The sequence below is a fragment of the Tauraco erythrolophus genome, chromosome Z, assembly GCF_009769465.1.
Source record: "Tauraco erythrolophus isolate bTauEry1 chromosome Z, bTauEry1.pri, whole genome shotgun sequence".
Lineage (NCBI taxonomy): Eukaryota > Metazoa > Chordata > Aves > Musophagiformes > Musophagidae > Tauraco > Tauraco erythrolophus.
Window position 1 is genome coordinate 72,170,389 of NC_141496.1, and position 24,589 is coordinate 72,194,977.

The 24,589-nt window shown below is 39.3% G+C and overlaps 1 protein-coding gene across 2 annotated transcripts in view; it reads left to right on the forward strand.

The window, feature by feature from the left end:
* CHSY3 (chondroitin sulfate synthase 3) overlaps positions 1 to 20,063 on the forward strand; it is a 158,391-nt gene extending 138,328 nt beyond the window's left edge. For both annotated transcript variants that reach the window (XM_086629665.1, XM_086629666.1), the window contains one exon: positions 18,498 to 20,063. In XM_086629665.1, coding sequence (XP_086485791.1) covers positions 18,498 to 20,063 — 1,566 coding nt within the window. The remainder of the gene's footprint in view (positions 1 to 18,497) is intronic.
* Positions 20,064 to 24,589: the final 4,526 nt, after the last annotated feature.

Here is a 24,589-nt window from a genome sequence, read left to right on the forward strand (position 1 = left end):
TCTTACTGTACTGATTTTACCTGTTGTTTCTTTGGGAGAATTATAGCTTTTTGGGTACTCTAGTTCAGTTTTTAATTCTCCAGTGGTAACTTGTGGGAAACCACTTTTAGGTCTACCAGCCACGAGAACCAGATTTCAGTCATTCCCAAATTTTGTAGAGGTTGCTATAAAGTTTATGTTTAACTTTATTGTAAGATGGGAGTATTTAATTAGCAGACATAGAATAGAGAGCCTTGGTCCATACTAGGTATTTCTGCTGATGCTTCTGTTTTCTTACTTAAATGAGAGTTGAAAATGGGAATTTGCAATATATTTAAGTGTTCTCAAGAAGTGCTTACCCAGTTAAAAAAAGAGAAAATTTCTTTTTTCACCAGCCTATGTTTATTGTTTTGTTGTCCAAAGGTATTGAAAATTCTGTTTTCAGTATGTTGATGTAATGTGATGTGTGTGAAAGTGGTCAAATTATCATTTTTTACTAAATAGATTTCTCTGGAAAGAGTTATTAATACTGCAGTCTGTAGGCTCGATCGTCGCGGTGAGCTCATGCTGAGACCTTGCAATGGGCCGTTATTGAGCTACCAAATTGCTTTTGCCCCGAGCAGCAAAGGTTCTCACTGCTCTTCTCTCTTACAATGTTGTCTTGGATGTTCTTGTTATCTGCATGTTTAATCCTTTTAGCTTCATGCTAAGTTCTGAGCTTCAGTAACTTTAAGAAACCCTGGCTCCCTAAGGTACTTTATCACACACAGACTTTTTCCTTTACTCCATTTTACATCTGCTGATTTTCTATTTCTTTTCCTAGTAAAAAAGACATGTCTGATTGCCGTTATCTATTATTTCTAAATTATTCCTGTTATTGTAGTTGCAGGACTGTATGTTTCCTCTGTAAAATTAATATTCCTAGCATTAGAAAAATCTTGCTGGAGGCAGGTTTTATTTCTAGTTATCTTTGGGGCTGTGCTGCCAGTGCAGAACTCAGTCACCTGACCCTGTCTGGAAGGATAGATCCTTTACCCAGGCAGGCAAGACCTCTCTATAATGGGAATACAAAGCCCCACCACTAGTTGAGTGAGCAAAGAGGGGAACCTAGACTTGCCTCTGCAGAAAAGAAAATCTCTTTTCTCTTGACGATAAGGTTTCATGTCTCACTGAATGCTGTAGTCACACCTGCATCCCCAAAGGTGAGCCTAAATGCGTAAAAAAGATCTGGACATAGCAGGCAAAGCTTGTAGCATGGCCAAAGACAAGTGGAAGGAGATTTCCTCCCTCTTACCTTGTGCAGGTAGAAGAATATGGCACCCTGAGTAGGGCATTGCTAAGTGGCTTGCAATTCATGCCTGTTTTTTCAATCGTATAAGAAAGGTCAAGATTACTAGTTAGCAATATTTCCTACTGTGGGCAGTCCTTTGTCATAGCTCTAAACCAAACCACTCTCCCAAACCACTTCCGTATTTATAAACAATAAGTCATGGCTGAGTGCTTAAACACACTTCAGTGCTCGTGTCATCTGTCATTTGTCTGTCAAGCTGAGATACACTGAAATCACATGAAGTGGGATGACATTCATGGTCATATCCAGACAAACGTGTGCATAAGGAGTTGTAGCTTCTGCCACATTTAAAAATTTGGATTTTTGTGTGTGTGTGTGTGTGTGTGGTTTTTTCATTGTTGGTTTGTTGTGTTTTTTTTTTTCTTGTGGGGGGAGGGGGAGTTCCCCTGGATGCTGTCTTTCAGGACTCCTCTGCTCCAGCACGTTCATAACTGAACACCTACTCCACTCAACAGCTTTTGCAAGATGCCAGATTTCGAGGATGATTTGAATAAACACACAAGCTTCAGAGCAAGTCAAGTAAATGTAATGCCCTTAGAGCTCTGAACAGAAAATTGGTGCTCTGCTACAAGTGCTGTTTTTTATGAGATTGCCTGTTTTTATAGTAATAATATGTTCTTCCTTAAAGTCTTAGGTAAACACTAGCCCTAGTCTGTTTCTCATTTTAATTTGCCAGTTTCCGTCATCCTTTATCCTTTTTGATATCTCAGAATTTTGTCAATATGTTGCATTTATTACCAGAAAACAGAAATCTAAACATTGTGGCCTGAGCTTGAAGCAAGGAAACTAGTTACCTATCTAAGATGTCCAGAAGGCTTCCAGGCAGCTTTTTAGGTCTCTTAAAGTTTTCTTCCCCTAGAAGTGTGTTTGTTTTCCTTTTTCTAGTTTTAGAAACGTGTTACCTCTATCTCACATTCTTGCCTCTGTCCTTAGACCAGCATTGCATAAGAGATTGCAATGAGTTTTTATCAGATGCTGTCTGACTCAGTGTAATTTAAAATTAATGCTGCAGATTGAATTCTTATTCTCAACCTTTGAAGATATAACCCAAGTATCACTCCTATACTAAGCTTTTAGGTTTTCCAGTTATGTATGTCTCTTTACAATGCTTGTTCTTTCTGTATTTTGTGTGGAAAATCTACCCAAATGAGGCTAATGGACTGGGGAATTGAAGTACTTAAACTAATTATTTGTGAAATATTGCTAATTGTGCATAAACAAAGACATTTGAGGCCAAATGTTTTCCTGCACTGTTTTTATTGTAGGTGTTTAAATATTAATGTCAACAAATGTGTAATATATTCAGGCAGTTGGATTTGTTTGATCGGTAAAGTTTTTGAACACAGACTCATAGTGTTACTTAATGGAAATTACGGGTGCTGTACTTCATCATTTCAACATTATCTGATATAGCTAGAATGTAAATCTGTACTTAATTTGTTATGCAGGCATTTATTGAATTTTCTTCTAATAATTGAAGGCTTCAAAAGATTCTTTAAAGGGTAAAACCAGCAGATTTCTGACGTGTGTTTGCAGTAGAATGATAACTTCTTAACGTAATAAAAAAGAAAATCGTAGTTGGTGAACAGTAGAGAAGAAAACAAGCCATGTGTCTGTGTCTCAAGATAAATCAAATTTTAGAAGCATAATTGTGGATTGTATTGAAACACAGATAGAGTTACAGGATTTTTTTCCAGCCAATCTCATTTTTTCCTGAGGACCTCAATGACTTTTTAAACGAATTTTCTCATTTCAGTGTTTGAGTTGTTTTTTTTTATTACTAATTTGTTCTGCTATTATGAGTTATGAATATCTTCAGATATGAAAACACTTTTTTTCAGATGTGCTTATATCTGAGGAGAAGGTATTTCTAGAAACAATCAGACAAGCAACAGCGAAGGCAAATGCAGCACTCTGTTATATTTGTTCTTTTGCAGATCTGTTCAGATGAGAGATCTGAACAAATCTGTGTGGAGAAACTCACCAAACTCCCATCTCTTTGGTTCCAGTCCGCAGGGGATAGCAAACTTCAATCTCCTGGCATTTCAGCCAGGGATCAGCACTGCTCGGGCTAGCAGTCCCAGACCCCTTTGCGGTTGATCTTCTGTCTAGCAACTTTTCAGTAAGAGAAAAGCTGCCTTTTTGTGAACCGGGTACTTATTTATCATGGTGCCCTTAGCTAATTCTCCTAATTCCAGCTGCATGAGCATTCCTGATACGGCTTAACTTCCCAGTGGGAGGAGATGGGTGTAGGCAAGACATACATTGCAGTGGTGTTAGGAGCACACCATTAGTATTCACTTGTTGGCATACAGAATACATGGCTACTGACATAGCAAGCCTCATGTGCAATCCCCTGCCTTGTTGTCTTTACCGTTCAGAAGCGTTTCATTAGCAGAGGAGAGATCTACTGGTATGCTAAATTCTTCCATATGGGGCAATATATGCTTTCTGATAAAACCTTCTAGTGTATCTGACCTTTCCAGCTCTTGCTTGGTCTTATAAGTGTATTGGTTCTCACTACTCCCCAGGATAAGTTGGCGTCCCATCCTTGTCCTCTTGTTACACTTTCTCTTTTGACTTTTTGTTTTGATTTTTTTAAAATACCTCTTTCTTACTAACTTCTGTTCTCACCTTCATGGGCTTTTCAGACAACTTTAGTAAACTGATTTTTCTGCTCAGGCACTACTTTAACAGCTCTACTTTGACCAAGAAATAAATATTGAGTATTCAGTATTAAGCTGAGTATTCTCATTTGCCATTTATCTGGTAGATGTGCATACAGACTTGTTAGCTAAAAAGAAATATAATATCCTTCACAGTATGTTGCACAGCACTCTTCATGGCATCAACTGCATGCTACTAAAGTATCAGACAGCTTTTTTAAGTTGCATGGAAGTTCAGCTGATGAAATTGTCGTTGTGTTTAACTGACTATGTACAATACTATTTTGTTGAGACTATGTATTTCATCTTCAGGAACATTGTGGTACTCTTCTTACAGGGCTCCTGAAACATAATTCCAGGTCTATATAACTATATAGCTTTAGACCTATGGGAGTGGGGTGGGGAGTGAAAAAAAGATTTAGGTAACTGATTAAACGGAAGTGTGTCAACTAAGCACAGGAGAATGATTATTTTTTGCTGTATCTAAATGCTTTCCAGAAGTCTACAGAAGAGAAAGACACTCCAAAAGAAAAGGTGAAAAAAATTAACTGTGAGTAAGGTGAGGGAGAAAAAGGATAAATGAACAGAGGAAGTAGCATCTCTTTAAGGCTGAGTTACCTAAAAAAATTTTGAATCATGCTTTATGTTTGCTGCTGCATATGTGCCACATAACATAGGTTATGCATTAACAAGTTAAAAATACTCCGAATTGTCAGTGTTTCCAGTCTCTCAAAGCTTGTATTTTTGTGAAAGACTTTTGGAGGATGCCAGGTGCAGAATCCCTAACACTGATAGTATGGTACAAATTTCTGGCACATGTTTCTCTTCAAATTATGCTTCTAATACCAGTATACTTATTAATATAGCATTGTAGGTTCATAGAATACTTTGAGTTAAAGAGACCTGGGAGATTATCCAGTCCAGTTCCTTGCTCTTCAAGCAGGATCAGCTTCAAGGTTGAAGATCAAAGTTGCATCAGATTGCACTGGATTAACATTGCCTAACAAGTTCTCAAAACTCCTTTGTTTGCAGAAGAAAAGTGTTTTTCGGTGACAGAATAATGTGATAGAATGCCTGTCTCGATGTGCAAAAGTAGTTTATATCAATTAGCTGTTAATAAATAATTGTGATGCTGAGCTTAAAAGACGACTTTTTTTGGCACTAGTGCATAGTACCTCAGAGCATTTCCCATTTGTAGGCTATAATGATAAATATACTGTGAATATTAGATGCAAATAATTGCTTTCACTTAGAACTTTTCAATTAGCCAGAAGTGTGACCAACAAGTGAGGCAGAGAAGCATTTGTACTTTAAAGCAATTTACCTCAGCTCTTAGATCTCAGGGTTTGTAGCCCTGAAGCTTGATTTTTTTAGTTGTTTGGGGTTTTTTTCCAGATGAATCAGAAATGATAATGGCTTTTTCTCAATGTGTACTTCAACATTTGAGTACTTCAAAAGTAAGGCTACTTATGACTGAATCAGTTAAGGAGGACCTTTCGAGCTCCTGCAGAACGATGTAAGATGTATATTTTCTGTGGTGGATAACAAGTTAAGTAAGGTACAAGCATGCGGAATCTTCAGTTCGATTTATTTTCCAAGGCAAGTCATAAATACTAGGGAACCCTTTGTGTCAGACTGTTGTAGTTTGCAGAGGTGCTCATCTCCCAGGAAGGAGGATTGTGCTTTGTAAAATAATGCTGCTTTATAAGGATTTTTCATGAGAAAGGAGCCTCATACTGTTTATTGCTAGTGTTGTTCCTGGGGTGGGGGCATGCGGGGGGCTGCTTTCTCTTGCTATATAAAATTGTTCTCTCCCACTGTACTAAGATTACCCACTCAGAGTACTTGAAGCATAAAGGCTATAGAAACATTAAATTTTTATATTGCACTGTAAAATCAAGGCACAGAAGAAAATCTCCCCATTCTTCGTTCAGCGGTAGAGGTTTCATGCATTGCACGTGGCAGGGTTGTGAGCGGAGGGAGTTACTTTGCCACATCAGGCAATGTGTCTGGAGTGCAGATGACGTGCTGAACCTCTGTTCTTGTGCCAGCTTGTATGAATGAAGCTGTGATGTGAAGCACAGCCAGCCAGCACAGCCTCAGGCCCATTATAGGGTGTTAATTCCCTGTCCCCAGCTGCGGTTGGTTAGCATGAAATGGGGCTGGATGGACGAAGACTCTCAAACACATTGTACAAGAAGATTGATCTCTACAGGTGAAGAATGGCTATTTTTTTTAGGAATAGCTCTAGCCAAGTATCTATGAAATACTGTCCCATGCCCCTTTTTACAATCATAGAACAAACTGCTCTCTGGTGCAACACTGTGGAGAGCTTCAGCCTTCTTACTGTGGAGTACATCCATGCTGAAAAATGTTGAATGTGCTGACTGTCAAGATTTGGATGGTTTCTTCAGAAGTCACGGGTTTTTTTGTGGGAGGGAGGACTGTTGGGATGAGGTGAGTATAAATGTATGAGCACTGCTGGGAACAAGGGAATGGAAAGGACAATGTGTATTCATTGTAGATTATTGGCAACGATTAAGTTTGCTGAGCTGTATGTAACGCTAGTAAAACAATATCTTGTTTTTAGGAAAACTCCAACCAAAAAAAAATGATTGGGAATAAATGTTAGCTGTCAGCAAGCTCAAACTAGAAAATAAGCAGTTAATCAAAGTCAACACCTTTGACACAGTTCTTCTGGATCTGATTTTTTTTTTTTTAGAGCTGTCCTGGTTTCATCTGGGACAGGGTTAGTTTTCTTTTTAGTAGCTAGAGTAGCATTGTGTTTTGGATTTAGAATGGGATTTGTTATGAGGAGAATGCTGATCACACACTGATGCTTATAGTTGGTGCTGAGACCTCAAGGACTTTTCAGCTTGCCGTGGTTTTGCCAGTGTGCAGGAGCACAACAGGCTGGCGGGGAGCATGGCCGGGATGGAGCGTCCACAACTCCTAAGTTTGAACATAGATTTAGGATTGAGGACCAAACTGGCCAACGGAATATACCATATCATGCAACATCCTGCTGAGCATATAAATGAGGATTGACCAGGAAGTTTATTCTCTCTCTCAGACTTTTGGAGTTCCCTCTCTCTCTCTCTTTTTGGGCCTCTCACTCTTCTGGGGTTGCGGTTTTGGGACTTACCTGTTTTGGGATCACTTGCCAGGCTGGGACGGGCATTGATCACCAGGTAGTGAGCAATTACACTATGCATCACTTGTTTGTGTATGTTGTTAACATTTTATGTATTATAATGTATTGATATAATTTTAATTACTATTTTTATCATTAGTACTTTTAATTTTTTTTTTTTTCAATTATTAAATTGTTCTTATCTGAGCCTCTGAGTTTCCTTCTCTTTTCCTCTCTAATTCTCTTCCCTGTTCCCTAAGCCATGGGAGAGGGTGAGCAAGCGACTGCGTGGTATTTAGTTGCCGGATGGGTTAAACCATGACGAGCTCACTGGCAAGTGGTGAACAGCTTTCAGCTCTCCTTTCTCCCAGAGGTGGAACAGTTTACTCCGAAACCAAGGCAGCAATCTCTTAAATCTTCAAACAGGGTACCGGCTATCAAATACTGGGCATCTTTCATTACTGCAGGAATAAAATCAGAATCCCTGTTTCAGGGAGAGCTTCCGTTGCACTGTTACTAATTTGTTAGTCCCTCACCCCTTCCCTATTACCTGTGGTGCTCCTACTCTGAAGGCTGGTTTGTGCAAAGGACAACTTTAGTGGCACCAGGCAGACCAAACCTAAGCAAGCTGAAAGGGTGACAGCCTACTTCCATTACACCTGTAGACTGCCGAAATGCAGCCTTTTTCACAATTGTTCCAAATAGGTAATACAGAGGGTAATTTAAAACATTTTGCTGTTTTCTTACGTGTATACTGCTGTACTTGCATGTCAGTGCTGTTTAATTTGTCTGTTTATAGGCTAAATTATGGAAGTTCAGGTATTTGCCATTCTTCTTCTAACATATGCTTTTTTTGCCTCTACAGATTTGTTGGATTTTATTACAGTGTGTGCTTGGTGAAGTATCCCTATAGCAGGAGGGTAGCTAGAATCGTACACAAAACAACATGACTGTTTACATCCTTCTTGTATTATCTGTCCTACATTGCAGGAAAACTTGAGAATTTGGAGTGGGATTTTTTTAGTTTAAAACCGTAAAGAGATGAGATGTCAAAAAAGTCTACTGACATTAACAGAGCAGCACTGTTTCATGAGCTCTTTATCTTAGCTTTTCTTGGTATCACATGTCTTACAGCATGCTGAGCTGATTTCAGTCCAATGGCTTGACTAATGTGAGACAGGAGGTGGGGGAAAATGATCCAAAAGGCTTTGCTGTTAACCTTTATTTAGTAATCTCATTAAGGTGACAGCCAGCAGAAGAGTTATAAATAATTAATGCGTGGGCTTACTTTTTAAAGAGTCTGAAAAAAAATAGCTCTTTTTTGTTTTGATCACTACATATCATAACTAGCTAATCTGCAATTAAGAAGTTATATTTCTTTCTATGAACAGTCTTAATACTGAAGAAACTGTTAATTGAATTTGTCATATTCACTTGCGATTTTTTTGCTTACTAACCCCTACATACCAGAGCTGGAATCAATGCATCAAGTTTGTTCATCCTGGGGACGGTGTTGATTCTGGTGCTTAAATTATTTAGGTGTCTGTTAATGATGTGTGAAACGGAATGGTATTCAGCACTTTCTTCTGTGGCTGTATTGGTTTGAACTTCTCTAGGAAGAATTAGCAGAGATCCCTTTCAATATACAGCAAGATGTAACTATTGTATTTGTGGCATTTTACTATCATTCATTGATTATAATTACACTCCAGTTTTCCCTGTTGTTTCTGGGTGCATTCTATGCTAAATTGATGGGCATAATATAATGACAGCAGCAGGTTTTAATCCCTTACAATAATTTGAATAATGAAACATGAATTCTTGTTCTGGTTTTGTGGCAAAATGCTTCACAGCATTGTTACTCGGATGCATTGTAAGCTGCAAACAAATGATTATGCTATAAAGTTATTATATTACCAGTCATCATTTTTGTAGCTATAAAGCTGGCTTGTTAGGCATTACACTAAGTGGAAACATAAAGAACTACTGTTGGCTGAGGACTGTGAGTAGAAAAAGGATGTGAGGTGTTTTCACTGTAATGTCCGTTTGTAGGAAGGTTGGCTGCTGCCAATTAGTAATATATAATTAATTCTTACTAAAAAACGAGCACTGTATCATTAGGAAAAATTGAGTAGATCTCTCAAGTCATTCCTTCCCCTACTCACAGGCAATCTAATTTTTTTATAACCTGATTAAATTGTTTGCATTACTTGTACTGAAAGTCTGATCTAAACTCTTCCTCTTCTGATGGCTAGAAATTTTCCTTTAATTTCCTGCCCAGGTGAAGTTAAGGCTCATTTGCTTTCATTATCTCTTTCTTATTTACTTAATGTATTTAGAGACCATATAATTCATATCCTTCATTTTGCAAGGTTAAACAAGTGAAATAGCATTAACTTCTCATAAGATAGTTTCTCATCCTGGCAAATCAATTTTGCATTGATTTGGTCACATGCATTTGATAAAGATGCAGGTTCAGAATTGTGTGAAATTGTCTTTCAGAAATATCCTGAGTGATGCAACACAAAATCTTCTTTTCCTTTTCTGTGTAGGATTCGCACTGATGTTTTTTAATCTCTCCATGTTACCTTATTGTCATCTAGTATTCATATGTTCTCCTTACTTGTCAGTTATTTCCAGTTTTAAAAGTCAACTTTCCTAAAACATTTAGTCATGTACCTCTTAAATCCATGAGTGTAGGATCATGTGTGTTGTATTATTAAATAACAACTGAATGTCTGCGATGTTGCTTCTGCAAGTTCTCTGGCCCTTCTTGTAAGGTAGTCTTCTCTTGTCTCTTCGTGATGTCGTTGAGTTTGTGTCATGAGCAGTGCCCCAGATTTTGTGCCTGTGTCACTAGGTATGATACTGTTCTTCAGAAGCTTCTGTAATTACTTCCGTCAAAACTAACAGTTCCTCATTTAAACATAGTTGGTTATTGTTTCTCTGTTATCCAGTTCATACGCATTTCACAATTCTGGTCTTAATCCTTGTCTTCTCCAGGCTGACAGTTTTTCTTATAGCACCACACCAAATGACTTGCTGAAATGTGTTTTCTTGTCCAGAAACTTATGGTCACCTATTACTTAGTCTTGCGTGTTATTATAGTACATAGAATCATAAAATCATAGAATGGCATAGGCTGGAAGGAACCTTAGAGATCATCTAATCCAACCTCCCTGTCATGGGCAGGGACACCTCTCAACTAGACCAGGCTACTCAAGGCTCCGTCCAACCTGGCCTTGAACACCTCTAGGGCGGGAGCATCCACAACTTCTCTGGGCAATTTTTGCCAAAGTCTTACCACCCTCGTACTGAAGAATTTTTTCCTAAGATCTAATCTAAACCTGTTCTCCTTCAACTTAAACCTATTTCCCCTTGTCCTATCAGTGGACACTCTTGTAAAAAGTCCCTCTCCAGGCTTCTTGTAGGTTCCCTTCACGTATTGGAAGGCAGCTATTAGGTCCCCCTGAAGTCTTCGCTTTTCAAGGCTGAACAATCAATCCCAGCTCCCGCAACCTGTCCTCGTAGCAGAGGTGCTTCAGCCCCTGAATCATCTTTGTGGCCCTCCTCCGAACATGCTCCAACAGATCTATGTCTCTCTTATGGTGGGGACACCAGAACTGGACACAGTATTCGAGGTGGGGTCTCACAAGAGCAGAGTAGAGGGGAAGAATCACCTCTCTTGACCTGCTGACCACACTTCTCTTGATATATCCCAGGATGCGGTTGGCCTTCTGGGCCGCATGAGTGCACTGCCGGCTCATGTTGAGCTTCTCATCTATAAACATCCCCAAATCCTTCTCTTCAGGGCTACTCTCAACCCACTCTGTGCCCAGTTTGTATTTGTGCCTAGGATTGGGCCGACCCAGGTGAAGGACCTTGCATTTTGACTTGTTGAAGCTCATGCAGTTTGCACTGGCCCATTTCTCAAGCCTATCAAGGTCCCTCTGGATGGCATCTGCTCCCTCAAGTGAGTCCACGGCACCACACAACTTGGTGTCATCGGCAAACTTACTGAGGGTGCACTCAATGCCGTCATCCATGTCGCTGACAAAGATGTTGAACAGCACTGGACCCAGAACAGACCCCTGAGGGACACCGCTTGACACTGGTCTCCATGTAGACATCGCGCCATTGACCACAACTCCTTGAGTGCGACCATCCAGCCAGTTCTTTATCCACTGAGTGGTCCATCTGTCAAATCTGTGTCTCTCCGTTTTAGAGACAAGGATGTCATGTGGGACAGTGTCAAATGCCTTGCACAAGTCCAGCAAAATGACATCCGTTGCTTTACTCATGTCAACCAGCGCTGTAGCTTTGTCGTAGAAGGCCACTAAATTAGTCAGGCACGACTTGCCCCTAGTGAAGCCATGTTGGCTGTCACCAACCACTTGGTTATTTTTGATGTGCCTTAGTACAGCTACCAGGAGAATCTGTTCCATGATTTTACCTGGCACAGAGGTAAGGCTGACTGATCTGTAGTTTCCCGGGTTGTCCTTGGTCCCTTTTTTAAAGATGGGGGTTATGTTCGCCCTTTTCCAGTCTGTAGGAACCTCACCAGACTGCCAGGACCTCTCAAATATGATGGCTAGTGGCCTAGCAACTTCAGCCGCCAGTTCCTTCAGGACCCGTGGATGTATCTCATCAGGTCCCATGGACTTGTGCACCTTCAGGTTCTCTAGGTGTTCCCGGACCTGGTCTGCTCCTACCCTGGGTGGTTCTTCACTCTCCCGGACCCAGCCAACATCATCTGTGATTTGGGTGGTGTGGTTCGAGTGGTTGCCAGTGAAGACTGAGGCAAAAAAGTTGTTGAGTATTTCAGCCTTCTCCATGTCCTCAGTAACCAGGTCACCTGTATCCTTCCAGAGAGGCCCCACATTCTCTCTCGTTTTTCTTTTTTCTCTCACATACCTATAAAATCCTTTTCTGTTATTTCTAATATCGCTGGCCAGATTTGACTCTGTCAGGGCCTTAGCTTTTCTAACCTAGTCTCTGAGTACACGAGCAACTTCCTTGTATTCGTCCCAGGTTACCAGTCCCTGCTTCCATGCTTTGTGTAATCCCCTTTTGTATTTGATTTTAGCCAGGAGTTCTTTGTTTATCCATATAAGTCTCCTGGTGTTTTTGCCTGATTTCTTCCTTTTAGGGATGCAATGCCTTTGAACGTGGAGGAGATGATCCTGGAAAGTCAACCAGCAATCTTGGGCTCCCAGTCCCTCCAGGGCTTTATCCCATGGCACATTACCAGAGAGGTTCCTGAAGCGGCGAAAGTCAGCTCTTCTGAAATTGAGGGTTTCAAGCTTGCTGAGCTTCCCCCTCTTATCTGCCCTTAGGATCTCAAACTCCTCCGTCATGTCATGGTCACTGCAGCCAAGGCTACCCATGAGTTCAACATTACCTACCAGCCCTTCCCTATTGACGAGAACGAGGTCTAACATGGCACCTCTCCTCGTGGGTTCCCCTATGACTTGGATAAGGAAGTTATCCTTAATGCATTCCAGGAATCCCCTGGATTGCTTGTTCCCCGCTGTGTTGTTTTTCCAACTGATGTCGGGGTGGTTAAAATCCCCTATAAGGACCAGGGCTTGTGAACAAGCAGCAACATGTTGTTGAGAACATTCTAATTTGCCTGTATTTACCTGAATTTTTAATTTTTTTTTAAACTCATCCTTCAGTTAAGGTACTCAACTTGTTGCTGTTCAGCCAAACAGTATTATCTCAAACACAGTAGATTTTACATGTGTTCTTTGTATGGATTAAATGCCCCTTGAAGTCACTGGAAAGAGTGAATAAATCTTTACCTTTATGGGATCTAAACTCTAAAGTGCATGGTGAAGAAAGACTAGGCATAGTTCCTGTTCATCTTATTTCTAAATTTATTAAAAATCCTGTTTAAATAAAATGGTCAACAGTTTAGTACTGCTGTAGATTTAGGAAGAGCTGGAGTGGATGAAGGATTAAGTTCCATGTCTCTTCTGTTAAATGAGAAAAGTTGGTCTTAAACAATGCTCAAAGAAAAATTGTGTTAATTTAAAAAGCACTATTTACTTTCAGTCTTTTACTATGTGATAGTCTTGCAATAATAAACTATGTTGGTTTGGGCTTTTGTGTATATATAATAAGAACTTTCAGGTTTTATTACATCAGTAAATCACAGAGATTATAATGATTTCAGAGCTTGCAGTGCAAATTCCATTGTGCTTACGTATTAGCTATTGTGTTTCTCTGCCATGATAATAGAGCATTGCCTTTATTCTAATTTGTTTCTTCTCATTTTTTTATTTGTGCTTGGAGTTCAGAGTTCCTCAGAGCATGATTAGATTATTCCTATTTCTTGCCAGCTTCTATTTCAGCTGGAGTGAAAAGAGGAAAGAAGAAGTCTTTGCCAACTCTTGCATTAGTTGTGCTGTAAGAATTGTTTGGAAGACTGCATACTCTTCAGGAAAGTCACAAAGTCAGGCAATATGAAAGAATGAAATGTTGTGCCTCTATGTGTTCTACTGAATTGAAGACAACTTCTCCCATTCACTGCTTTCAATGAACGTAAAGTGGTTGTAACATGTCAGACTAAACGTTCTTTTCACAAAATATCCTCTCTGCAGTAACCGGTAGAAAAAGTTGAGGCAGGGCTGTAAGACAGTAAAAACACATTATGATACAGCATCAGCAGCTTACTGTGTCAGTAAGTGCTGTGGTTGAACCATGCATTTCTTTTTCTGTTTTTGAATCTTGAGAGCATCATTGTATGTGTCATAGTTCTTTATGTGAGAAAACCATTTCCCTTATGGTGCTGCTGACTTTATAGATCTCAGGGCTTGTCCCTCTTTGGATTTCTCCCTTTTGCCCTAGCCATCTATTCATTTAATGATCCATATCTGTGATCATCTGGTGGCCTTGGTTAGTACCTTTCTGCTCATATATTATCAATCTCAGATTGGAGATTGTGATGTTTACAACGTACTTGCCCACAGCCTTCAAGATTCAGGCGCACTATGGACACAACCATTTAATGATGTTTCTGATTCACTCTAGACTTGTCCTCAGGCCATTTGCTTTTCCTTTCATCACTACTGAACATCGACGTGACGTTTGCACAGAATTGCCTGCTGTGTAACTAGATTCTCTTTCCAGAGTGCTAACAACTTGCACACAGTCTGACACTCTTCAGGTGTGATTAGGATTGCCTTCTTCACGTGTGCTTTGCTTTTATCTACACAGAATTTAATCTGCCCTTTTCACGGAATCACAGAATGATTTGGGTTGGAAGAGACCTTAAAGATTCTCTAGTTCCAAACCCCCTGCCACAGGCAGGAACACTTTCCACTAGATCAGGATGCTCAAAGCCCCATGCAAACTGGCCTTGGACTTCCAGGGATGGGGCACCCACAGCTTCTCTGGGCAATCCGTTCCAGTGTTTTACCACCCTCATTGTAAAAAATGTCTTCCTTATATCTAATCTAAATCTCCCCTCTTTCATTGAAAGCCATTGCCCCTTGTCCTATCAATACACCCCCTTGTAAAAAGTCCCTCTCCAGCTTTCCTGTAGGCCCCCTTTAAGTACTGGTAGGCTGCAATAAGATCGCCCCGGAGACTTCTCCAGGCTGAACAGCCCCAGTTCACTCAGCCTGTCTTCAAAGTAGAGGTGCTGCAGCCCTCGGATCATCTTCATGGCCCTCTTCTGGACTCAATCCAACAGCTCCATGTCCTTCTTGTGTTGGGGGTCCCACAGCTGAATGCATTACTCCAGGTGGGGTCTCACAAGAGCAGAGGACACGGTTGGCTTTCTGGGCTGCAAGTGCACATTGCTGAGTCATGTTGGGCTTATCAGCCAACACGCCCAAGTGCTTCTCCTCAGGGCTGCTCTCAATCCATTCTCTGTCCAGCCTCTATTTGTACTTGGGATGCCCAGACACATGTGCAGAACCTTTCACTTGGCCTTGTTGAACTTCATGAGCTTCGCGTGGGCCCATCTCTGCAGCTTGCTGTCATGGTCTCTCTGCATGGCATCCCTTTCTTCCAGCATGTTGACCACATCATACAGCTTGATGTCTTACCTAGCCATTCGAAATCATGAGAAATTTTGCAGGCAGCTTTACTTTTACCTTGCTGAATAATTTTAATTTAAATTCAGTAAATCTCACCACCTCCCAAATCACCTCCTTTTCCAGATCATGTATGACTACATTGACCAATGCAGGCCCTTGCACAGATCTGTTCTCCAGGAAACTTTGTTGTCTTTCCCTTTGCGTCCTCGAGTTAAGCACCTTGCTTAGAAATTTTAAAGCCAAGTTCGGATCACATTGAATTGCTTTCATCTAGACATTAACAATTTGAGTTGTAAAAAGATGTTTTTGTCTTGCAATATTGAAAGAAAATAAAATGCTATCTTCAGGAAGAGCTGGTGATTTCAGTGCCATTTTTGTTCTGAACTGTTTTCTCTGTATGAAGACCTATTAGAAGTGTTCAGTAACATCATCTAAAATTGATTAGTACAGTTTTGTATATGTATGATAATACTGGATTCCTGAGTTGATACAATTTTTTTCCATTGCTGCTGTTAATCTGTTGTTGATTATCAAAACCAAAATCATTAGTATAGTGGAGTACATCCTCACTGTGATTTCAGTGGAGCATATCTAATAAACCAAGGCATCAGAAACTGGAATATAATAAAAATGCAGTATTTATGTTAATAGAATTTTTCTGTTAAATGAGTGCTGCTAATGAATCTACTGTGAAGTTGAGCTTGTAGCAAGTCAAGGGTTACAGACGAATTTGCACAACAGGATGAAAGGACTTAGTTTTACAGCAATATTTTGTCATCTGTTAAAAATCTTTTGGATAAAATACATTATACTACTTTAGATAAAACTTACTGTGAAAATTCAGATAGGATAAGTTAAATGTGTAAAGGTAGTTACTGGTTGTTTCACTTAAATGTCATTCTTCATTGTGGATGAACTAAAACTCAAGTGATTCTTTATGGTTAGAGAACATAGGAAAGAGTGGAATGCCAGGGTTTGTTGGGAAGAATACTAATAGCATTCAGCAACCAGCTTCCCTTTCCTTCTTTTGTTTTCAAGGTTATATGTTTTCTTTTTCTTTATTTTCTTATAAGGGGATTTTACTGTGAAATTTTAAACATGAAAATCATGGATTCAACTTTTTCCAGAATAAGTGGAGAATACAAAAGCACCTTACAGAGCACACAGTAGACAGTTTTGAACAAAAGGGGCCAGGAAGGGAGTGTGGCTTGTAACTGGAGAGACAGAGATCTCACCTGATGAGCTGATCTTTTTTCATTATTCAAAATGTAAATTGTAGAGGGAGAAGGAAAAATTATTATTCCAAAGAGCAAATATCCTCACCCAGCCTTTTCGCAGGCACTTTTCTCTGGAATTCAATCCCTAATCATCTGCCTGTCTTGCCAGTGTCCATCTCTTGTCCTCAAGGAAGCCATATTTTGATTTTGCCAGCACTGCTGGTTAAACTGTGACTCAGTAGCCGTGGTGTTGGTTCTTGTTCTCTGTGATAGCAAGGAAATCACCCAAACCCTCATGTCCCAGGTTCTCATCTCATGTGACAAGTAAAATAACCACCTCCCAAGACAGAACAAATGTGCTCTGACAGATTTAGGTGGGAGTTATGTGAATAAGGAGTATTTGAGTTATTTTGTAACTATGTATGTTTTTTCACACGAGTTGCTTTAATGTAACAGACATATCTGTTGTATTAAAGACAAATTTAAGAGAACTTAAGGTAGTTCTCAGAACTAGGCTGTTGCTTTTCTCTGTTATGTGTCTGTAGCCTCAAAAATGCTGACCTGATTAAGACTGGTAGCTATGTTTGCCCAAGCAGAGTCATTTGGGGCCTGAATGAGGTGGGAGGGAGATTCTAGAAATTTTGGATTAAAATTCTGTTTTTCTAAATATGAAAATGTGTATTTCTTATACATGCTGATGGATTTTAAATAATTGTCATGGTTCTTAGCTTTGTTAGGAGTTATTTAAATTTATTGCCCTATGCTTATGATTACTTCTAGTAGCAAAACATCTGTTCTAGAAAGAATTGCAGTAAAATGAGCTAAATGTTTGAATCCGAGACATTGTGTCATCAGACCTCACCTCTCTTGATTTCCTCAGTGTATAAAAGACAAGCTTCAATACTCATCACAAAATCTGATTATAGCTCAAGCTTACAACACCTCCTTGAACAACATTTTCTATCTAATTAGCACATTTTCCTTATATATTAATTACAGATCAGTCTGTTTGCACATGAAAAAGAGCAGCCTCTTCTCCTTTATCTGCTACTCATGGGAAATAATTTTGTATATCTGCAGTTAGTAGGTGTTAGTTTAGCAAAGAGCAGCGGGTCTTAAATGTACTTACGATGTTACTATTTTACTCCTCCATATCACTTCCCGTTTAAGAATACATATTTATCACATTAATTAAATAATGAGCTAAGTTTTCTTTTAGGGAGGAAACCGAGTCAGAGAAAGCTTTATAATTTGCTTACAGTTTAGCTGTTAGCACAGGAAAGTATAAAGCCCAGATACTTTAAATGCTAGAGCTGTGCTTCAGCCATTAAATGCACGTCTTCACTGTTTAGAAGATATTACAATTGCTAATTTGACAGAAGTAGAATGTCTTTTCTTGCCACAGAAATGAGTTGGAAATTACTCAGGACGAGTTATACTAGCATGATCTACAGTTTAGTTGACATACCCTATTTTATGTGCTCCTGCCAACACACGTATTCCAATGGTTGTATTTCAGTCATTGAATTCTTTGTCCACATGGAAAAAAAAATGGTTGTGTTGAAATTAAGTCCATTCAGTTTTTGAATGTTAAGTAGCACTGTCCTTTTGCGTATGTCTCTTGGAAACACAAGCAACTTTGTGCTCCTTAAATATAAATCCAGGGTCCTCTTGAAAAACATCATCAGTGTTGCTAACCTTTCAGTAAGGATCTATGCTAGTAAGGGTTGAGCTGTAGGTGAACATTTAGTGTTTCTTGTATAGCAGCATTCAGCCTGCACCTAGGAACTCAGAAATATTACCTACAGACCTACAGTTAAGTGTTTTGTTTACTTTTGCAGTTTGATGAAATAAAGATAAACCTAAGATATCTGCCTTTCTTTTTAGGTAGAGGACAATATTTACTTACTCTGGACAGTAGTGAAACTGAGACCAAAAAGGTGTAAATAATTCCTACTGAATATTTTAAAGGTCTATGCCTAAAACCAGCCATGATATATAAGAATTAGTAATGATCAACAGTAACAATATGGGTCCTTTTGTGGCTAGAAGTGCTTCCCCTTAATGTCTTTTTTCTCTCTCTCTCTCTCTCTCTCTTTTTAGATGCAGCAATTGTTCCATGAAAATTATGAACACAACCGGAAGGGTTACATTCAAGATCTTCACAACAGCAAGATTCACACAGCCATAACACTTCATCCAAACAAAAGACCAGCCTACCAATACAGACTGCACAATTACATATTGAGCAGCAAAATTTCCGAACTGCGCTATCGGACCATCCAGCTCCATAGGGAAAGTGCCCTAATGAGCCAGCTCAGTAACAGTGAGTTAAATAAGGAAGATAAGCAACTGGGAGTGATGCCATCTTTCAATCATTTCCAGCCACGTGAAAGAAGTGAAGTCATCGAGTGGGAGTTCCTGACAGGAAAATTTCTTTACTCAATGATGGAGAACCAGCCACCCCGGCAGAGCCTGAGCAGTGTCCTGCGGGCTGCACTGGACGACACCGTGATGCAAGTCATGGAAATGATAAATGAGAACTCTAGATCTAGAGGGAGGCTCATTGATTTCAAGGAAATACAGTATGGCTACCGCAGGGTGGACCCTCTGCATGGAGTGGAGTACATCCTGGATTTACTGCTTTTGTACAAAAGGCACAAAGGAAGGAAAGTTACGGTTCCGGTGAGACGCCACGCTTACCTTCAGCAATTGTTTAGCAAACCTTTCTTCAGAGAAGCAGAGGAGCTGGATGTAAGAAGCCTGCTGGAGGATACCAACACTGACACTCCATCTTTCTCTTTTCTTTCAAGCTCTTTAAAGATCTTTTCCTCATCATTCCAACGCACCCAAGACATTGGGGGACGCAGTGACAAGAAAATACATATTCTTGTCCCTCTCACAGGAAGATTTGACATTTTCTCAAGATTTATGGATAACTTTGAGAAGACTTGTCTGATTCCCAGACAGAATGTAAAGTTGGCAATAATTCTCTTCAGTTCTGAGTTGGGCCAAGACTCCAGCAAACACATAGAACTAATGAAAGAATACAGCATTAAGTATCCTAAGGCAGATATGACTCTGATCCCGATGGCAGGAAGGTTTTCTAGAGGTTTAGGTCTTGAAATGGCCTCATCTCGATTTGACAATGGCACTTTGCTGCTATTCTGTGATGTTGATCTGATATTCACACCAGACTTCCTCCAGCGATGCAGAGATAACACTATTCAGGGAGAACAGGTTTACTACCCTATCATCTTTAGTCAGTATGATCCAAAAGTAATATATGGAGGCAACCCTCCAGCTGACAGTAGTTTTATTTTCACAAAAAGAACTGGATTTTGGAGGGAGTATGGATTTGGAATTACCTGTATTTACAAAAGTGATCTACTTACTGCTGGTGGATTTGATACCTCAATTCAAGGCTGGGGACTTGAGGACGTAGACCTCTTTACTAAAGTGATAACATCTGGCTTGAAGGCTTTCAGAAGTCAAGAAGTAGGAGTCGTCCATATTTTTCATCCAGTTCAGTGTGACCCCAATTTAGACCCGAAACAATATAAAATGTGCTTAGGGTCCAAAGCAAGTACATTTGCCTCTACCATGCAGCTTGCTGAACTCTGGCTACAGAAACATTTGGGTGTCAGGTACAATCGAACTCTCTCCTGACATCTCAGCCCATTTGACTTTTTTAGAGGAGGTTACCTCATTATTGTTATTGTTATTTGATTTTGCTGTCATAGTTTTAAACTCCCTCCTCGTTGTCTTCCAAAGACTGTTGACCTCGAACAGGATGAGTCTGCTGTTCACTGATGTTTCTTACACCTACTGAACTGGTGAGGTGAATTCCTTCATACTTCCTTTATTTGAAATTCAGTCAAGTCATGGCAATCATATGATCCCATGGAGCACATCTATGACAAGAGACTGCATCAGAATAATGTTGTCTTTCAGCTTTGGGATGCAGTATCATCTTTGTTGCATTTTTCAAATTTGATGTGATACAAATATTTACTGGTGAAGGTACCACAAAAGTGCTTTATGCTTCTTCTGGGGATGGAACTCTATAAGATAAACTTGAGTTTTATAATTTATATGAGGACTTATATGTATAAATACTACTTTTCTTCATCTTTAGAATTTTTAAAGTAAATGAATAACTATTGTACTTTTATTTTTAAAAAAAAAAAAAAAGAAAAGAAAAGCTGAGGAGCTACTTGCAAATACGACCGGTACTGGCTACCAAGGTCAAGGTCCTTAAATGTCTCAGTATAGTATCAAACTCTTCGTTGTTCACTCTATTTGTAAATGAACTTTATTTTCACAAGGAACAGGATTTAATGAAATGCTCATGTACACTTGAGAAGATTTGTGAACCAACGTCCTTCATTTGGAGGCAAAAAGAAGTTATAACTTAACATGGTTATTTATGATAAAGTGCAGGCATACAGTATTCTTTGTTTGAAACGCATAGATAAGTTGCTGTTCCTCTTTTTAGAATGAGTCTCTAATACATCATTTTCTTTTACATTCCTTTCATAAAGCTGCACTTGATACAGTGTTAGAATTTTTTTTTTTTTTTTTTTACATTTTCCATGAATATTGGTACTCAGTAGCAGTTTGTTGTTAAAATTACTGTAGAATAATTATTTAAGTTTCAAAATTTACTATTGCTGGTCAAAGTTCCTTGCCAATATATTTATATTAGTGGAGGTTATAAGGCTACGTTAAGATTTATGTCTCTGAACAGCCTGAAGTTGTCATATTGTGGATTCACAGAGTAAAGCATTTAAAATGATACCAACATAAGACATAATAAAATCCATTTCTGTATTTTAGAGAAATGTTTATATAGGGATATATATGTGTGTGTGTATGTGTGTGTGTGTATGTATATCCCTATGTAGAGAGAGAGAGAGAGAGTGTTTTCAAAATACATTCCTCTTTTCAGTTCAGGCAGTGATTTGTTTCAATCATCATTACTTCTGCCACGTGCTTGGAACATTTCATGTAATACTGTGGTAAGAGGTCAAAGACATCCAAGAAACTGTCAGAATTCAGCCAAACTAAAATTGATACAGCAGGTACATCTAATAACCTCAGTACCCTTGATTTCAAACTATATTTCAAATAGACGTGGACAAGAAAAAGTAAGCAATTATTGAATTTAAGTTTCCAAATCCTTAAATACGTTTTCAGCTGTAATTGAGTCCTTCTGTGTTTCCTTTCAAAAGCCAACTGAGAGGTTGGAATTCCTGCTACATCTATTTATATGAAGATACCGTGATAAAGTTCGTAAGGCACCAAGAGGGTGTGTAGGTCAGTTAATGTCTCTTATCTGCGGTTCTCTGTTCTGGATTTACCATGCAAGGAAGAAGGCATCCCTTAAAAGGAGTGAGTAAACTCAGAATTAAAGGATTAGCCATAGGGTTTTGTATGCTTTAAAAAAGGCCATCCTCATTGCCTTTGGAGAAGGTAGTAATTGTGGTAGATGCGAACGCATAGAAGGTAATTCACACTTGTTTGCTCTCCTTAAGGAGAGCTCCTGGCTTGTGCTCCATGAGACTCTTGCCTTCCTAGCTCAGTATTGTTAGCACAAATGTCTGGACAAAGTAAAATGCAGTATTGCTTATAAAATAATTATTGGAAACCACTCTTTAAATTGAGTGCAAAGGTCACACTTTGTTCAATTAGAGAGCCAAGAACAAGAAACACAATTTGTTTGATCAATCTTGACTAACTGATGCAACTCAGATTGTAAATATCAAAACTGAATGCCTGTTGATAAATGTTTGTGATGATTTCATAAACATGAAAAAAAAAAAATTTACAAGGACATCTAAGGAAATCATTGTCTGCTGGGATGTATTCCAGTGCTTATTTCAATTACTTTACTTAGTGACCAGAAAGTATTTGCTCAGCTCAAAGTAAAATAGTAGATTAAAAGAAGAAATTAAACCAATCATTCAGTGGGGATAAAGATATATACAGAGGGCTTGCAGGATCAGGTCCTACATGATATAAGCAAAATGCTAGTATTTACCAGTACAATATTTATTTAGTGTCTGACTGATTCATTTGTTTATATGATGAATTACTTTGTTAAAAACCTGATTATAAATGTTTATTATGAAATATTGCATTGTCTTTTGAAATAACTATCCTGAGATAACTTGAGAACTTGTGTTAGTTTGTTTAAAGAACAATATGCCTTCTAAGGAGATCATATTAAAAGGAAAAAAAAAAAAGCACAAAAGTGTTAGAGTAATATTATAGATGTATAGATTAAGATGGGAATATCTGTGCTAATCCACTGTTTGCTTTTGTCTAGTCTGAATCATACTCTTGATTGTAAAATGAAATATCTGTGTGAATGATGTCCCTTTGTCAATGCGTAACTCATGAATTTGCAATAGAACATAATGGCCAAAACCTCCTTACCCTGGGAATAGGTTCCCTGGTTTCCTTGCTGGGAGGTGAGTTGCAAACTGCTCGCACTTTGGCTTTCTCAAAAAAAAAATATCTCAACGGTCCTCACACAGAAACCTCGGAAATTCCCATGCTGCCCCTATTGTTACATGTTTTCCCATTCACAGTACTTTATTTAACAGAGCATTTGCATCTTCTGGATGAAGGAAGAGCATCAGGTTGGGCTTCCTAAGACTTGCTGAGTATAGTCTGCATCAAGGTACTGGTTCTGAAGCCAGAGAAAGGCAGAGGGCAGTGGGAGTCACTGCCTTCTGCCCAAGTCACCTCCTTGCTGCCACCAGCGCTGCCAGATGCCTCTTCCTTGGAGCTGCAAACAGACAGCACAAGCCAGTGCAGGAGAGGAGCTGCACTTGCTGCCACCAGTTCCTCTTGGGAAGCAAAAGGGCCATTTTAATCAGGGCTTGAGAGGAGTGAAAGGAGGATGCCAAAGTGAGGTTCCATTGGGTGGAGGCAGCAGGGTATCTTGAGCAGATCCTGTGTCTCCCTGTCCCTGGGTGGAACAGGATCCTGTTTGCTCTCATGGGCCGTTGTGAAGGAGAGGGCAAAACCACCAGTCCTGCCTCTCAGTAGAGGGCTAGTAGACCTGGACCATGCTTTTGGAGTCCTACCATATCATGGGACATGTGGGGAAAAGGTGCCAAACGGTCTTCCTAAAAAGCAGTACAGAGAGAGGTACCTTCTGCACTCACTAGAGACCAGAAGGAGGTGCACAAAAGTGCCTTTTTGGAGCCTTTGTACCAGTGTGTGCTTACCAGTGCCTCAAGACTCTTACAAAAATTACGATGCTGGTAGAATGGCTCATAGGAGTATACTGTAGATCCTGAGGAAAGGTGGATACTTCCAAGGAGCATGAGTTAGCAACCACTTTCTTTAAATAGAGAAAATAATTTAAACTTTTGGTTTCTTAAGAAATCATTCTAGTGATTAGTTAAGATGTAGTTTGCCACACAGAAGATTTTGCTCGAAAGAACAGTGCTAGCTTTAAGGTACAGACAAAACACATGTGCAGTCTGCATCTGATTTTCCTGCAACTTGAAATTGGTTAAATTTTTGGAAAAAAATATGGACTAAGAATTGGTGAGCCACTGACTGGAGGAAAGTTTTATGTTTCTGCGCTATTTTTAAAGGAGAATCAGGTGAGAAGAAAACAAAAAATGCCTATAGTAGATACACACAAAAATCAGCCATGATGTGAGGGTAGCACTGATGATCATGGTCCTAAACTGCAGCACAGTGAGATGTTTCACAAAAATCTAACTATTTACAATAACTGAGTGTCATTGAAGGTTATACTCTGTCATAAGTCTGTCAGTAACATAAACAGTTAAATCAGACCATTTTAATTTCTTTCATTTCTTAGAATAGTTTTCTTTACGTGTTCTTCTGTCAGCATTTATTCACTTGATTAATAAGCTGGCTTTTCATGACTCTCTCCTTCCTATTTTTCTTTTCCTCAGGTCTTCCCATTTGCAATATATATTACTACAGTATTTCAAACTTTTTGAGCCAGCATGATATTTCTGTTATGGTTTTACAATGTCGTTGCCATATAAAACTGCTGAACTAGAGTATTTTGCTGAATGAGTTTCCAGTACTGCTTCAGATTGTTTCCATTTGCTTGTCATTGTAAGTTAAAAGTGTTCTGAATATTATTACTTCGTCCCTTCCTCTGGTCTCCTTCTTACTGGAATTGCACCAACGCAAGA